Source organism: Anas platyrhynchos, chromosome 7, assembly GCF_047663525.1.
Source record: "Anas platyrhynchos isolate ZD024472 breed Pekin duck chromosome 7, IASCAAS_PekinDuck_T2T, whole genome shotgun sequence".
Lineage (NCBI taxonomy): Eukaryota > Metazoa > Chordata > Aves > Anseriformes > Anatidae > Anas > Anas platyrhynchos.
This window is the reverse complement of record NC_092593.1, coordinates 11067767-11083568: the sequence shown is the minus strand read 5'-3', so window position 1 is coordinate 11083568 and position 15802 is coordinate 11067767. Positions and strand designations below refer to the sequence as shown.

The window sequence follows — 15802 nt, the reverse complement described above, 5'->3', positions numbered from 1 at the left end:
ATAGCAGCATGTGCAGTGCACCACAGTGAGATTCTGATGAGATTTTCTGTTAAGAAAAAATAGCAGAATTTCTTCACAAATGGACAGAGATTCAAGTGGTAGCCATGGGATTCACTGTGAAGGCGGCAAACATTTAGAAATTAAATGGGGAAGAAACAGAGAACTTGCTATTGACTGTGATACTTTTTCATGGTTGGACTTTTTCACTGATGGGAAATGTAACTGAGGCATCTCAAATGCTTTTTCCTGGTTTTCAGAAACTTTTGACCGTGTGGGCTGAGCTTATAACAGGATATGGAACTGCGTATCATAGCTCTGATTTGTATTCTTGGATAGAGCTATTATTAAGGTGTCATATGAACAGATGGGATATGAATGATGAAGCTCAAATTGGGTAACTACCAGTTGAGAGGAAATGACTAATTGAACTTCAGAGAACAAGAAGTCTGTCTTCTTGCAGTCAAAATATGTGAAACAAAAATACGTATTTGTCCCTTCAGTGTATCTGAAGATCTGTTTCTTCTGCTTTGACAGCATGAAACCTTTATGTTCGTGTTGGCAGCTTGTCTGACTGCAGTAATATAGAACATACTGAAGTTTGTTATAAATAGAGGCTGCATATTTTTAAGGTTACGTAAAGCAAAATGTGAAGTAGTTCTTCTTACCAGTTTAATGTGACTATTGGATCTTATGAGTTCTGTACAATCTGGGTTCTAATGATAGGGAAATTCTGTACATTTCAAAACTAATTGCTGTGATTATAAACTGGGACACTTGACGATTTCCCTCTCGGTAATATAAGCTATTTTATGTTGCTTTAGAGTAACAAATATAGGACCTCTGATATATACCAACTAGGTTAAGCAAGCTGGTTTAAGTATCTAAAACTGGGAAAACTACAGAGTTTTAATGCTCCGAAACGCATCAAGTCATAATATAACTTGAACATACCCAATTTCTACTAACATTGGTTTTATTAACTTCTACCTGCATCATAAACTCATCTTGTGTATAATGTCAAAACTTCGTTAGTTGTGCTGATAATGTTAGTTAGCTGACATAAATCAGCAGTTTTGAAACTGTAGCACTTCAGGGATTTGAATGTGAATGGTGTGGATCAAAGCAGTGATTCATGTTGGAAACTGTATCATAACAGGACCTAACACATTCAGATACTTGAAATGGAGTGTTAAAAACAACTTTGTGCACCTGATTCATAGCAGTCTGTGATGTGTCTAGTCAAATGTTTAAATGACTGAAAGGTGTATGGATTGCAAGCATAGGACAAAAATCCAATACAAAGCTATTTCAGCATTGAGTGAGGGAAGAGAATTAATACTTAACTAAATAGCAAATATCACTATTGAGCCACAACCATTTGCAGCAGAATTCAATAAGTATCTAAGTGACAATTATTATACTTTCCCTTCTGATGATACTAACAAAAGCAAAAATATTGTGATTCATAAGCAGTGTGGGTTATGTTCAGGTAACGAAGAGATAATTTTGCTTCCAGAATCTGCATGGCCTCCAATGCTGTGCATCTTTCCTCTGCTTAGTAGTTTCCCCACTTTGATTTTACTGCAAATTATTGCAAAATGGATAGGGGACAACTACATTTGAGGATTTATTGTTGAGTTATAGTACTTTTTAAAGAGACCCAGACTTAATAGGGTGTGAGTTGTATGTAGAAGTACCATATCTTTTGTAATTCTGTTAACAGAAACTGTACTGTCATTGTGGGAACATAGAATTGGAGGTCACCTGTGTCCTGAAGTTTCTGTTGCTGGAAGGATCCACACTGTACGAATTCCTAGCACAATTGCGGTTCCGCCTTGTACTAAATTACTTTTTTGCCCCAGGATTCTTTACAGATACTGTTATTAGTGTGATTAAGAACATCATTCTAATTTCTAGCTTAAATGTAAGCCAAGTATTTTATGTACCAACACTGTTGTACTTTCTACCCGTGGAATTTTTCTTCTTTGTGGATTTACAGAACAGTGAGGGGAGGAATAAGCATTCCATGTCAGCGTTTACTTTCAGAGATGAAGAAACTGTTTCTCTACTGGTGTCTCCTACCATGGTGTCCTGGTTTCAGCTAGAATAGGGTAGCTTTGTTTTCCCTTAATCTTTCTAGTAGATCTTTCTTGCATCTCTTCTGGCTTGAATTTGTCAGAAGACAGTGGGATGTGGATGATCAAAATGTGATGCAGTATTCTGGATGGGTGGCATTCACCAATATGTTATATAGTGGTGTTTATATTTCTCCATCTCCCCTGAAAAGTGATGATATCTTTATCTAACAAACGAACAACACCAAAAAAGAAACAAACAAACAAAAAAAAAAAGTTGTTTTTTTTTTTTCCTTTTGTCATTCTAATATCTGTTTATTTTACCCGATGTACATTCATTCTAGGTTTCCATTGAATTCTAATACTTCTCAACTAATGTTACTTGATTTTGCAGGGCTGTTCAGGAAACTTTATCAATAGCTGCCCAGCAGGAAGAAGTGCACCAGACCCAGCTCTTCATAATCAGCAAGGTGCTGAGTATTAGAATCACAGCTGGAAATGTGAATAGTGTCAAGAGAGGCTATGAAAATGATTGTTAAAAGCAAAATCTAGAGTCAGACTTACAGTGTAGGAGCTTAGCAAAGTTCAGGTAAAGCTTATTTATGTTATGAATCAATTTGCATTTTTCAGTAGCTTAGACAAATGTGCACGAGTGACCAGATAAGTTTCCACTATTTAAAATATGGATAATGCTTTGTTAAAAATAATAATGTCCAGTATGCTAGCAAACTACTATTTTTGAGAAATGCTGTGAAAAAATTCTCTTCTGATAGGTGTAGAAATAGATCAGTATACATTAAAATCCAGATTAGCTAGAGAGTGGAAATGTGTCAATAGCAACTTTTCTTATGCTACAATTTAGAGTATTGATGAGAATTCTAATTGCTGCTGTCCTTAATTATGTAGCTATTTTAAGCAAATAGGTGTTTCTGTGGGATCTCTTTGTATTGTTACTGCAGAATCAAGGAAGTTAAAGCTGTGTTGATCATTTTACCATGTTTATCTTTTAGGAGTGGCTATTATATGGATAAAAAGATGGCAGTGACTTTGTTCTTCCACTCATTTACCAGCAACAAAACTGAATTTCTATAAATATTTTAAAGCCAACACTTTTGTCCCTGCTTCATTAGAAGTTTCACATAAGACATACTAATTTGAAGCTAATAGGCACGAAAGCAGAAGATTCTATGTGCACAGTGTGAAAACGTTTGAAAACAATAAAACAGAACAACTTCCTGTTGTTCTGCAGGTATTCAAGTCACTAAAGTTTAAGTGGCTACAGTAAACTAATGGAAAAAAAAACAACTTGTTTAGTGGAAAAAAACTCCTGTTCCAGTGGTTGACAAATTTTTAAGGCTTTTTATTTTGATTGCTCTTTAGCTTTTAGTGGTCAGACCACTCCATAAATGACTCTGAATTTCTTCATTTTAGCTTGTTACTCTGAAATAAGGAATGAAGGTATAAGTAGTTGGTCACATATGCCAAAAAATAGTACAATGGCATCTTAGATATTCTCGCTTAAATTCTCAAAATCTGTGGCTCATGTTAACGTAGATTTATTGCCTCTACATAGAAGATGCATGTCTGAAGTGACATGATGTACATTTATTTATGCAACTCTGCTAAAAATGTAAGTTGATATGCTGAGAAATACTGCATTTGTCAGTGTAAGTTGGCAAGGAACATTTGTGTTCTTGTTCTCTTTACCACAATTCCTTACTAGCAGATGCTACTCAGATGCAACACACTTTCGGATATTGCTGTATTTACATATTTGCTCTGTTATTCTTTAGGATTAAACATACTGTATTGTTGAGGAATGTTTTTGGTTTATTCTTGAGATGCCTCTGCTCTGTAGCAGATTGGCATTCTCATTTTCATACTCATTTTCTGTATCTGTTTAAGGAGTTAAAAAAAATAAAAATAAATCCTGCAACATTAGGTTGTTGTACATTCCAGCTGATTTCAGGCTTCAAACTGTTTTTAAAAAATGATTAATCTGAAAGGGGTTGGCCTCTTAAAGAATCTGCAGGAAAGACGATTTGTTTTCTAAACTACAGTTGAAGCAATTAACTAAGAGTATTACATGGAAAAAAAACAAACAACCACAAACCTGGCATTATTTTAAAATTAGAATTTTTTATTGGTTTTCTGCAAATAAATGTATTCACCTGGCTGCAAATCACAAACATGAAGGCTCCACAGACATGAGTTGCCACTAAAAATATTCTTTTCCTGCCTTTTTGTAAATCAGTGCAGATTTGGTGTTTTTATTTTGTTATGTTTTCAATCTTTGCTTTTATCACTCCATCCCTACCAAGCGTGAAGTGAAAAACATCTAAAAATCAGAAAAAATATATGGTTAAAGCTGGGGTTTTGTTGGGGAGTGGGGGGTGTTGTTACAAAATTATTACAAGTAGATAGTTATTTATAAAAACTGGAGTTATATAAGATATGTTTTGAGTTACTCTTATGTCAGCTGAAAGAAAATGTTGCAATTAGTTGACGTTGAACCTGTCAGGTTGAATGAGTAAACGACAGTATACCAGATTTCTCAGAATATCAAATTGTTATCTCGCACGTCATGTCTGTAAAGTCCCACTGTACATTTTCTGCCCCAGAACCATCCATTTTGGGCTCATGGTAAAAGATACGTTACTGACTACAGTCACAGCTGATGGGGCTGCTGCAGGCATTAATCATTAATGTAAAGCGGCTGTGGCTTGTGCTGAAAAGAGGGCTTCTGTTGTGCTGTTGGGCAGCTGCATGAACTTCCAAGTACCTGACATACAAACACAAAAAAAAAGGTTATCAAAATACAGAATTTTTATATCTTCATGTGTTAAATTTAGATATAGATACAGAGACCTGGAAGGCCTCCAATTTTTTCATGGAATCAGCATTTCACTTGGGTTGCATGGTGCACTGGGTGCATGTCTAGTTATGTGGCATAAGAGTAGGAGAAATTCCAGTTTCCTCAGAAGATGCAGTGGGTGGGAATACACAGTAAGAAACTCATCCAGAGCAATTCATCAAGACTATTTTGGGTCTGACTGAAGGCTCCTGAGGATGAGAAGCCAAAAACCAAGGCAGAAGTCTTTTGCTTTTTCTCCTTGAGACAGGGGAAAATAAGTAGAGTGGCCTGCAAAGTCTGTTCCCTTCTAGAGCTCAAAGTATCTCATTTTCTGAGACTTGGTGCTCACCTGTTGGTAAACATATATAAGTCCTAAAGCACAGTGATGGACTGCATACAGCTGTCAATCTATTGCTGCCATTTGTTCAAGCAACAGCACCCCGTGCTATATTTGCCAATGGTTTGACTAAGCCTCTGCTGTTTGTGTGGCACTGTAACGAAGTGGTGGGAATTATTCTGCCACTGCTTTTTATGAAAATTTGGAAAATGATATGGTGCTTGAAAAGCTACCCAGATTAGTTAATACCTGGAAGATTCATCTAATTGCCAATTTCTTAACTGAAACCCAAGCAGGTATTGCTATTGAACTCTGACATTTCTTCCAAACTTGCAGAAATTTACACTTTGAGCTTATTTTAGATCTTGCTTCTTAACTCCCGGTGCTGATTCTGCTCAGAAAATTCTTTGTAAGCCTATAGTTTTACGCAGTCTGCTGTTGCTACGGGAAAAAAGGAAACTTATGTCTTGCAGCAAATGATGACTTATAGGGAGTAGATTGTTTTTTCTACTCCTCTTTATTATGTTCACAGCTTTTTCTTGGAATTTGTCTTCCTCTGAATTTGTTGGTGTGTGAATTGAATGTAGTTATTTCATCTAGTAATTACTAGAGTTAGAACAAACTTTCTTAATTCTTTAGATAATGCTTTCAAATTGGATAAGCTTTTTTGTTGTGGTGTTGGTTTTGTTTGCTTTTTTGTTTTTGTGTTTTTGTGCTTTTTCTTGTGGTTGTTGTTATTGTAGTTTGTTTTTATTATTTTCATTTTTTTTCCCCAGCTTGCATAAGCTTGTAAAATAGCAGAGGTAAAAGTTTGTGAAATAGCTGAGGGCAAGTGTTTGGAAAGCTGTAGCATTATCCAATTAATGGAATCCCTAAATGTCCACCAAATAATCGCATTTGTCCTTCATCCAGTCTCAAAAATTTTATGAAGAAACTTCTGTGTGCTCCTAAGTTCCCTAGATCCTATATGAGTTAAGAATGAGTTAAGGCAACTTAAAATACCTGTAAGAAATTTATATCAAAGATGGCATTTGATATGTAGAAAATGTAAAGCATGTGCTAGTTTTGCCTGTAGACTCGTCATTATTGTCTTTACATGGAGTAGCATAAACTAAATGATCCAAAATGGAAAAAAAATGAGTTCATTTTCTAATGGTTTAGCTAGTACAGTTATGGGTTGAGAAGGTGTCTGTTTCTATTTCAACACAAATTGTTCTGGAAATCAGCCTTTTCTAAATCAGTCAATCAAATAAACAATCTTAATCATGAAGCAGCAAAAACATTGCTGTTTCTGAAAGACAACAAAACTGAAGATGTACTTCACAACCTGAAAATGTCTCTTAAGATTATATTTAATATAGCACTAGACCAAAGCAGCAATTCAATTTCACTATGCATGTTCTTTATTAGTACTAATAAATTGAATATAAAACTAGAGTAAGTGGTATGCTTATTTTTACATTTATACCAAATTTTATAGTTGTTATCAAGGATGCTGTAGAAAGGAAGTCTACCTTTTTTGATCTGGTGACAGAGGAAACCCTTTGGTTTTGGTAAATCCTTAACTTAAATTTATAGCAAACAATTTATAAGTATTTATTCATATGTTATATTTACTGTTTGTTTCTGTTTTTTTTTCCCCTATCTTCTCATTTCATGCTTAGGTGTATGATTGCTGATGAGGTAAGTTATGTTCCTGTTCCTTTAACACCATTTTTCTTGTTTTAATGTACTCCATTCAGATGTGATTTTTCTTGTCTGGGGGATGTGGGCAGAACAGTTGGCAGTGAAGGAAGCCCAATTCATATAATATTCAGTAGATATTCTGAAAATACCTAATTAAAAAAATATATATATCTGACACAAGATTAAGACAAGCTTTGAGAAAGCTTTGAAAGGTACTTTTATTCTACTTAGGCTAAATCTCATATGCTGTTAGGTCCTTAAAATCTTAATGCAGTTTATTTTTATTTTTAGCACTTTATTATTGTATAGATAACTTTTTTTTTTTCTTTTTTAATGGGTTAGGAGACGTTTGTGTACCAGAGGTATGCTTCCAAAGAAGAATTTTTGTAACAAGGACAAGTACTATTAATGAAATTCATGACTGTATACATTTTCAAATATATGAATTTATGCCATATTAGGGAAATCTGAGTTCAGAATTTCTTACTACAGAAAAAAAGCATTTTTGTAATAGGGTATAATTATTTTATTTTACATTAATTGATGTATAAAACCTTATTGAAAAAGAGGTAATGATTGAGGATTGATGTAGCTTCCCATTTATAATTTGGGATATTATTTAGCAAAAAGGAGCTAGAAGAAAAATCAACTTCAAGAAAGAATTATCTTTCCTTTGAGTAGTCTTTTTAAAATGCTTTTGGCAGTTAAAGGGTTAACTTGTTAAAGGGTTAACAAGTTAAAGGGTTTGATTACCCTTATAGTCCATCCTACTAAAGCCATGAGTAAAAAACCTTCTGAAATCAATGGAAATGCTTTTTTTTTACCTTTAATGAGCTAGCCAAATATGCAATATGTATTAATCCTGTTAAAGAGAAGTATCTTTTTTCATGAAAGATTATCCGTAGTAACAAATTGACGATTAAATATATATTGTGGAACTACCTCTTTGGTTTTGTTCCCTGCATCTGGTTCTTTTTTTGCAAAATAGAGAGGCTCTTGAGACTTGAGTATGTTTTCTGAGCATAGACTTCTAATTTTTTTTTCTTTTCCCAGATGGGTTTAGGTAAAACAATTCAAGCAATTGCCATTTCCTACTACTACAAAAAGGAATGGCCTCTCTTAATTGTCGTGCCTTCATCTCTGAGATACCCTTGGGTTGATGAGATGGAGAAGTGGATTCCAGAACTCTCTCCAGATGATATTATCATCATTCAGAACAAAACCGATACTGGGTGAGTAAAGTTCATTAATGAACTATGGAAAGGCTTGTTTCATTCTGTGACCTGATTCCAGTATATATGTGAAAAAGGTACAGTATATATTATGGCCATAATGGAAGGTAAGGATTCCAGCAAAATAAAAGATATTTCAATTAGGTGCTATATCTTCCAGTTGAGAGTTGGAATTATGTTTGTTTTTCATCTCCTTTGAAACTGAGAGGTCTGATTGTACAGTAGCAAGGGTCGTCTGCTTAAAATTTGGTTACCTTAGTGTGTCTCTCATTGAACATATTCAGTTCTGTGTCAACTCTGTTGAATTAGCTAGGATTTGTTATTTGTTGTAAAACAGTTTGAGCACATTTTTTGCAAACTTCTGGTATGCATTATAAAATAAGGAAGTAATTACCATTAATATTATATTTAACGCACTGACAAAATTTAGAAGTTAAAATAAGTATTCTCTAAGTAACTGCAAAGGTCCTTGTGACCTGAGCTTTCTATCTTTAGACTTAATAGCATAAATTCATCAGTGTGTGACTACAAGTCTTGGGTGCTGTTAGAATAACTCTCCTATTGGGAGGAAACACTCAATTACAAAGGTATTTTTTTTTAGTCTCTTTTACTGTAAATGACGTGGTTGATGTCATGGGAATGTCAAGATATTGTTCTAAAATGTGTGGATTTAGAAGATTGATCTCCACATTTTCTGGGGAGTATCAGAAAGTGACTTAACTGCCAAGACATGCTGATGAGACAGTAGCTTGGAACCTTCCTTGTGGTAACAGCATAAATTAAAAGCTTGATCAAGGGATAGTTGCTACTGATAGTCAAAATATAACTTTCTCATAGGAATATGGGAAATAAAATAAAGATTTAATGAGCCTTTTTTTTGTAGTTCTTCAGCTAAAATGCACACAAACTCCATGCTTATAGTTTTAAATGCAGAAAGGAGAAATGTGGAATAAGGGTAAATGATGGGAAAAGTAAGTGGCAAACAGAATTCTGTTCATTTTATCGTGAGATTTTAAAAAAAGGAGTAGACGGTAACCACTATTACTTACTTTTGTTCATAACAATAAAAGAGGAAAAACCCTGGCTTTCTGTTTAACTCCCACGAAGCTTCATAGCTGTAAGTGAGGTAGCTCTTGAGCTAATTAAATTTTTGCAAAAACAGAGCAGCTACACTTGGTTTTGCACTTCGGGAAATTGTGCTTCTCTATGTTCAGCCTTTGATTTCTCTCAGTTCAATACTTTGCTTTTCTTCAAAACTTCAACAATGAAATTTACTGCTTGAATGTTGTTTAACTTAATGTGAATAGGTTAAAATATACTCAGAAATCAGTTCAGGGTGTCTAAATTTCTAACTACGTTTGAAAGCAGATATTTCTTGAATTAACTTTCAACTAATAATAAACAATTTTATTTCTAATTTCTTTTCCACCATGTTCCACAGAGGAGGAGAAATCCTTGTTTTCCTGGTTGCTGCGCAGTAGCAGCCAGAGGGTGCAAAGTGTTGGCCACAGTGCCAGTACTCTGACCATTGCCTCTCCCTCCATATCCAGAAGCATGAATGTGCATGTGCACGTACTTTCTTCTGCATAAGTACTGTAAAAAAATTCCACTTAGTTGATTGGGTTTTGATCCATTGCTACTGGGGAACAAATAAAAATCATGCCAGCAGAGCAGTAGTGTCTGACAGATGGACAGACCAGCTAAGACTCGAGTTCTGGTAACTTGTTTGTCTAACAACTAAGTGTTCGTGTGTTGCTCAAAGGCTTCTGAAGGGCCACAGTGCTCTCTAGTGATTTTAAAAACAATTCATGCCTTGGGCCTGGGTATGTTCTTACACGAATAGTAAGAAATTATTTACAAATAATTGTTTTTTAAAAAAAAAAAGTCCTTATCTTAACCCACAAAGTTTTTTTCATTGTATTTTCTCCCTCTGCCTCTTTGATGAGGGCGAATGAGAGAAGGGCATGGTGTTACTTAGCTGCTCATTTCACACAACAATGTCTTCTGAAAATGGTTATGAAATGTGTGTGATTTAGAAGTGTCATATGCTAGATTTTCTTCTAAATGAAAAGCCTATATTATTAGCCAACCTGACAGCTTACTAATTAACCAATCTAAAAGGTATCATACATACCTGCTTAAAAAAATCAGTTTTAGTTTAAACTAAGCTAACTATACTAATTAATAATTCCATTGCTATATTAATTTTTCTACGATGAAAATTTACTAAGACAACTTCTGGATTTTCTCTTCTAGGAGAATATCAACCAGCAAAGTGACGATTCTGGGGTACGGCCTGTTAACTTCTGATGCCCAGACTTTAGTAGACACGTTATACAAGCAGAACTTTAAGGTAGTTGTGATTGATGAATCACACTACATGAAATCCAGAAATGCCACCCGCAGCAAGATCTTGTTGCCAATTGTGCAGAAAGCTGTTAGAGCTATTCTTCTTACTGGAACTCCTGCTCTGGGAAGACCTGAAGAGGTATTTGACATGCTGTGCTTTTTTGAGGGATAGTATCACTAATGAGCTTACAATTTTGTAAGTTTCTTGAATACGTACAATTATATGCATTAGAAAATAAAGCAGGTCACTAGCTATGTTAGGAAGCACAAATGAGAAAGTAAAAAAGTGTTCTTTAATTTGATTGTATTGATGTTTTTACAAACTCCTTTTAGGCTTATGAACAGGTGACTTGGGACTGTTTCTTATAAGAAATTAATCTTTCTCATAATAGACCAGACTGTTGGCTGAAATAGAAAATAGAGGATTTGAGGAGAGAACTATTTATTTCTGCTGGATAAGAGAGTCCTTGGTAGACACAAATTTGCATTAAGTCTTCTATATCCTCATCTGATATAGGCAGTAATTTATTTCTCTCTGGTCTTTTTGTTATTGCTAACATTCTCTAATAGCAAAATTTTGCTAATGGCAAAAGTGGAAAAAATCTATCTAGTGCTAGTTGCTCTCCAGAATGATGAATTTTCCTTGATGGAAGATCAATTTATGGAACTGGGGAGGAGCAGAGTAGAAACAAAAATCTCTTGGATTTTATAATGAACCCAACAAACTGTTTTGTTTTGTTTTAATCAAATGTAGAAATAAATGGAGTATAGGATCTAATTTTCTATCAAGGGAATGTAGAGGGCTTAAAATAATATTTGTGCATTTCATAGAATCACAGAATCGTTAAGGTTGGAAAAACCCTCCAAGATCATCTGGTCCAACCACCTCCCTAACACCAATGTCACCCACTAAACCATGTCCCTAAGCACCAGGTCCAACCTCTCCTTGAACACCCCCAGGATGGTGACAGCCTCCCTGGGCAACCCGTCCCAATGTCTGACCACTCTTTCTGAGAATAAATGTCTCCTCATTTCCAACCTGAACCTCCCCATCACAATTTGGTTCAAAGCGACCTCTGGAGATCATCTAGTCCAAAATGTACAGTAGACTTAAGAGGATAACAGGGAAAGACAGAGAGCCTTCCAGACTAATGCTGTCTTGATGTCCTCTCTGTTCTCCCTTAGCAATGGGTCTTGGATTCATTGCTGAATCCAGAAAGGTTTGACAGTAAAACAGCTTGTAAGGTAGGATTCTTTCTGGTTAAGGTTGTGTAAACTGTTCCTGTCCCTATCCCTGTTACTCAGCTGTGACAAAAGGTATGGAATTTCTGGTCCTCAATGACACTGTCTATTTTTTAAAGTAGAACTTAGTACATGAAAATCCCACTCATTCTTTTAAGAAACAGGACTCTGCTTGCCACTACAGAGCATTGAATGCCTGCACTGATGCTTTGCAGAAGTTTATGTACCTGGCAAATCACAAATGTTATGTTATTAGGAAGAATATCTTCTTGTCCATGTTTTCTTGTTCAGTTTTTCTTTTCCAAGTCTCCAACACCGCTGTGGTGTTCAGGTACTCTGCTCTTTGAGGGCTTTATACAGCAGTCCTGCCTGAAGACATGAGCATAGCCTTAAAAAATGTCCTTTGCATATGTGCTGAGCTAGTTATTTTCTGTGCAACTGCTGAATGTAAGCTTAATGCAATAATCATGTAATAAGTGAGAATTATTTCTGAATAGTCTTACATTTACAGGCAATTTGTCACTGTCACTTTTTTTTTTTTTTTTTTACAGCTTTTCATGCAGATTGAGGCACTTTTTCCAAAAAGATTCGGAACTTGGAATGAATATGCCAAGAAATACTGCAATGCTCATCTCAGGTATTATTGTACTTGTCCTTTTATTTTCTTATTAATTGTCTTTGGTGTCTTTGATTTTCTTCTCATGTGAAATGAGAGAATCAATAAATAGCATCTCTATTGCTGTATGTTTGCCATTGTGTTTGTAGACATAGGATCAGATAACATCTCCTCCATCAAAGAGAATTAGGGACCTTGCAGAGGAAAAGTATAAATACATATTTTGTACAAACGTAGAAGATAGCTTGGCTTCCACACAGGTTTTTTTGTCAGTGTTTAGGAAGATTTGGAGAGAGGATTAAATTGACAGAAGACTTTACTTAAAGAATAAATTGGAAGCTATTAAAGTTTGAGAGAAAGTGGAAGTGCCAACATTCTGTTAAGTAAAATGATTTCCAAATTTACCATTGTTAGTATGAAATGTGTATGTTTTACCTTTAGAGCTAGTGTTTCAGTTAAAGCTGAAACTTTAATTTTTGATTGTCAGTCCTTTATGCATATCATGTAATAATTTACATTTCTTTTTATTATGGGATCCAAACTTTTTACTGTCCCTTAACACTTGGAGAAAAGAACACCGTATATGGTAAAAAGAGATAAAGGCATGACATTCCTCAAAGCCTGGTAGTGTGTTTGTACTTCAGTTTCAGGATTTGAATATGGGCATTGTAAGTTCTTGTCCACTACCTTGTCTCCTATTTGCTTCTTTCAAATACATTCCTAATTAAATTTTAACCCATTTTTACCCCTTGCATCTTTCATGTGCTTTCATATTTCATGTGTTTAAAATCATTAATTTCATGAGTATCCATACCCCTCTGTTTGCTTTCCTCAGCTTTAGTTTAATGATCAGTTTCTCTGGATATATTCCAAAATAGAGGGGACAGAAGAAGTTCTGATATGAAATGCTTAGCTTTCCCCATCTGAATCTGTTTTGCAATCTGGAATGAAAGAAGTTTTGAGAAGGGAAGAACCTTTACAAAAAATTTCTTATCTACAATTTTACATATATTTGGAACAGTAGATTTTGTCAGCGAAATTGTCTAGCATTTAGATTTTTTTTACAGTAATAATTACACAGTTTCATTTTCATATAGCTTGGTATAGCTTGGTTTTTCTTTCATCATATGTGTTTTATCAGCATTAAACTTTTAATAACAAGGAAGGGTGCTGCCTAATTTTCAGACAGAGAAATGCTATTTTTTCCATGGTGTTTTGACTGAATGCATGTGTAATTTTCACACCACAAGTGTGCGTGGGTACAGCATGGTTAACTACACAATCATAGATGATTATCTTATTTTTGGAATGGCATAAATGTAATAAGAATCAAGTTCAGGGTTTGGCAAGCTCTCAATAAAAAACTTTGTCTTAATGACTGAAACAAAACATCCTGTGGTAATAAACTTGATGGGATTGTTTTACACAGAACTTTCCATGAAAATGGTTTTTTGACTTAGGTGTTCATAGGTACCTGTTTCTAAGGATGAGGTCCAAAGTATTTCTGAGAGTTTTCAGCTAACATTTCTTTTATCCCCAATGCTCAAGTTGGAGGGAGGAACCCTTTCTAAGGACAGTCATATAAACAGACTAAAGAAGTGAGGTGAGTAAAGGATGTAGCTGTCATCCCTCTAAGTGAGCTACATCATTACTTTGCCAGTGCAGAAATGAGTCCCTCAGCTCCTTCCAAAACTGATCATAGTCAGCCAATGAAATACTGTTGATAAGCTCACTAAGGCTTAAAATTCTTAAATTTTTAAAATAATTTTTACCAGTGGAATTACATGCTTGCAATGTGCTCTTTTGTCTTGGAAAATGCCACCTGGGCTTTTCTCTAAGCCAGCAAAATCTGTCGTACTAGTTGTTTTCTTTACATCTTGACAATATTGACACTAAAAAGCTGTTCTTTCTGCTGCAACATGTCCTTGAAAACAACTAAAGGAAGAAAAAGGAACAATAATTTAGTAATTTATTTCTGTTTCAACCTTTAGTTTTTTAACCTTAAACCTACTTCCTTTATTTAGCCTTGTTCATTAAATAGCATTGCATTTAAAACAGGAAGCTGACTGTAACTAGCAGGGAATTCTCAGGGGGAAACAAAGAAATATTAATGGTGATATTTGCAGCATTTTTGTCAGTTTCTCTATCATTTGTTCCCCTCTATAATATAATATGGAACATTCTTACTATGGTATATTATTTTCATTAGTCCCTTGAAAGAAGAGTTTTAAAGTGATATCTGGAACTTCTGCTTCTCACAGAAAGGGTAGTGCAGCTGGGATGAGATACAGGACTGTGTACATCTGATGGGTAGTCAGGCCTGCAGGTAGCAATAACTGCTGGAAAATTGAAAAAGCTCTGGCTTCAGTGTTGGAAAGAATCAGAGAGAAAGCAATCATCTCTCCAGTGTAACCAGGAACACTGAATATTGCTATCCAGCGTGCCTTCATATCTAACTGTGTGTTTTAAAATTAATTACGTACTGAAAGTTTCTGTTGGATTTGGAAGAGCCAGTTTTCACTGTTAATGCTGATTTTTATTTTTTTTCCAGATTTTTTGGTAAAAGAGCTCAATGGGACTGTAGAGGAGCTTCAAATTTAGAAGAATTGCATCAGCTTTTAAGAGAAATTATGATCAGAAGACTCAAGAATGATGTTCTAACTCAGTTGCCTCCCAAAGTTAGGCAACGTATTCCATTTGACCTCCCACAAGCCACAGCTAAGGTGTATTTTCCACTTAATGCTAAAACCATATTTGTTAGTAATGTCTATAAATTTTATATATATATATATATATATATGTATATATATATGTATATATATATATTTATATGCATGTGTATTATATTCACATATTCTTTGTAACTACATATATAACATAGCATCTGTATTATTCTTTTTAAAATATGTGAAGAACATGAATATGCCACTTTGTCATGAAATAATTATAAAATATGCCTAATTTTAAAACAGTCTTCTTCCTTTTTGTCTTCTTTTCTATTAGATTTTGAATCCTGCAATTACTTTTAGCCAAATTTGATACTCTCATAAGTATTCCGTTCCTAAATGTTTCATGCAAATCAATATTGTGGTAGAGAATGCTTTGTACTGTCTAAACTGTCAATAAATTATTTGTACATATATCTAACCACTGATCTCTTCTGCCACTCAGAATTTGAATGCTACTTTTGCAGAGTGGGAGAAATTAATGAGAAACCTGAATTCAGATGCCAATGAAAGCCACTTTGTTGAAGTCATGAGTCTAATCACACGCATGTATAAAGAAACAGCCATTGCCAAGGTAAGCATGGAAGTATTTTTTTAGAATACATTTATTTTTTTCAGTGTGGTTTAACTTAATAAAATCAGTTGTATTGGCATCTCCTAGACTAGGAATGTACTGAAGGCGGGT

The 15802-nt window shown here is 34.7% G+C and overlaps 1 protein-coding gene across 3 annotated transcripts in view; it reads left to right on the top strand.

Annotated features, from left to right (window-relative positions):
* The window catches only part of ZRANB3 (zinc finger RANBP2-type containing 3), a 47415-nt gene that overhangs the window by 14413 nt on the left and 17200 nt on the right, over positions 1-15802 (top strand). For all 3 annotated transcript variants that reach the window (XR_011810539.1, XM_027461252.3, XM_021272950.4), the window contains exons 3-8: positions 6931-6949; positions 8006-8184; positions 10441-10672; positions 12327-12412; positions 14943-15114; positions 15563-15691. Coding sequence is in view for 2 of the 3 variants with exons in the window: in XM_027461252.3 (XP_027317053.3) it covers positions 6931-6949; positions 8006-8184; positions 10441-10672; positions 12327-12412; positions 14943-15114; positions 15563-15691 (817 nt within the window). In the remaining variant the exon portion in view is untranslated. The remainder of the gene's footprint in view (positions 1-6930; positions 6950-8005; positions 8185-10440; positions 10673-12326; positions 12413-14942; positions 15115-15562; positions 15692-15802) is intronic.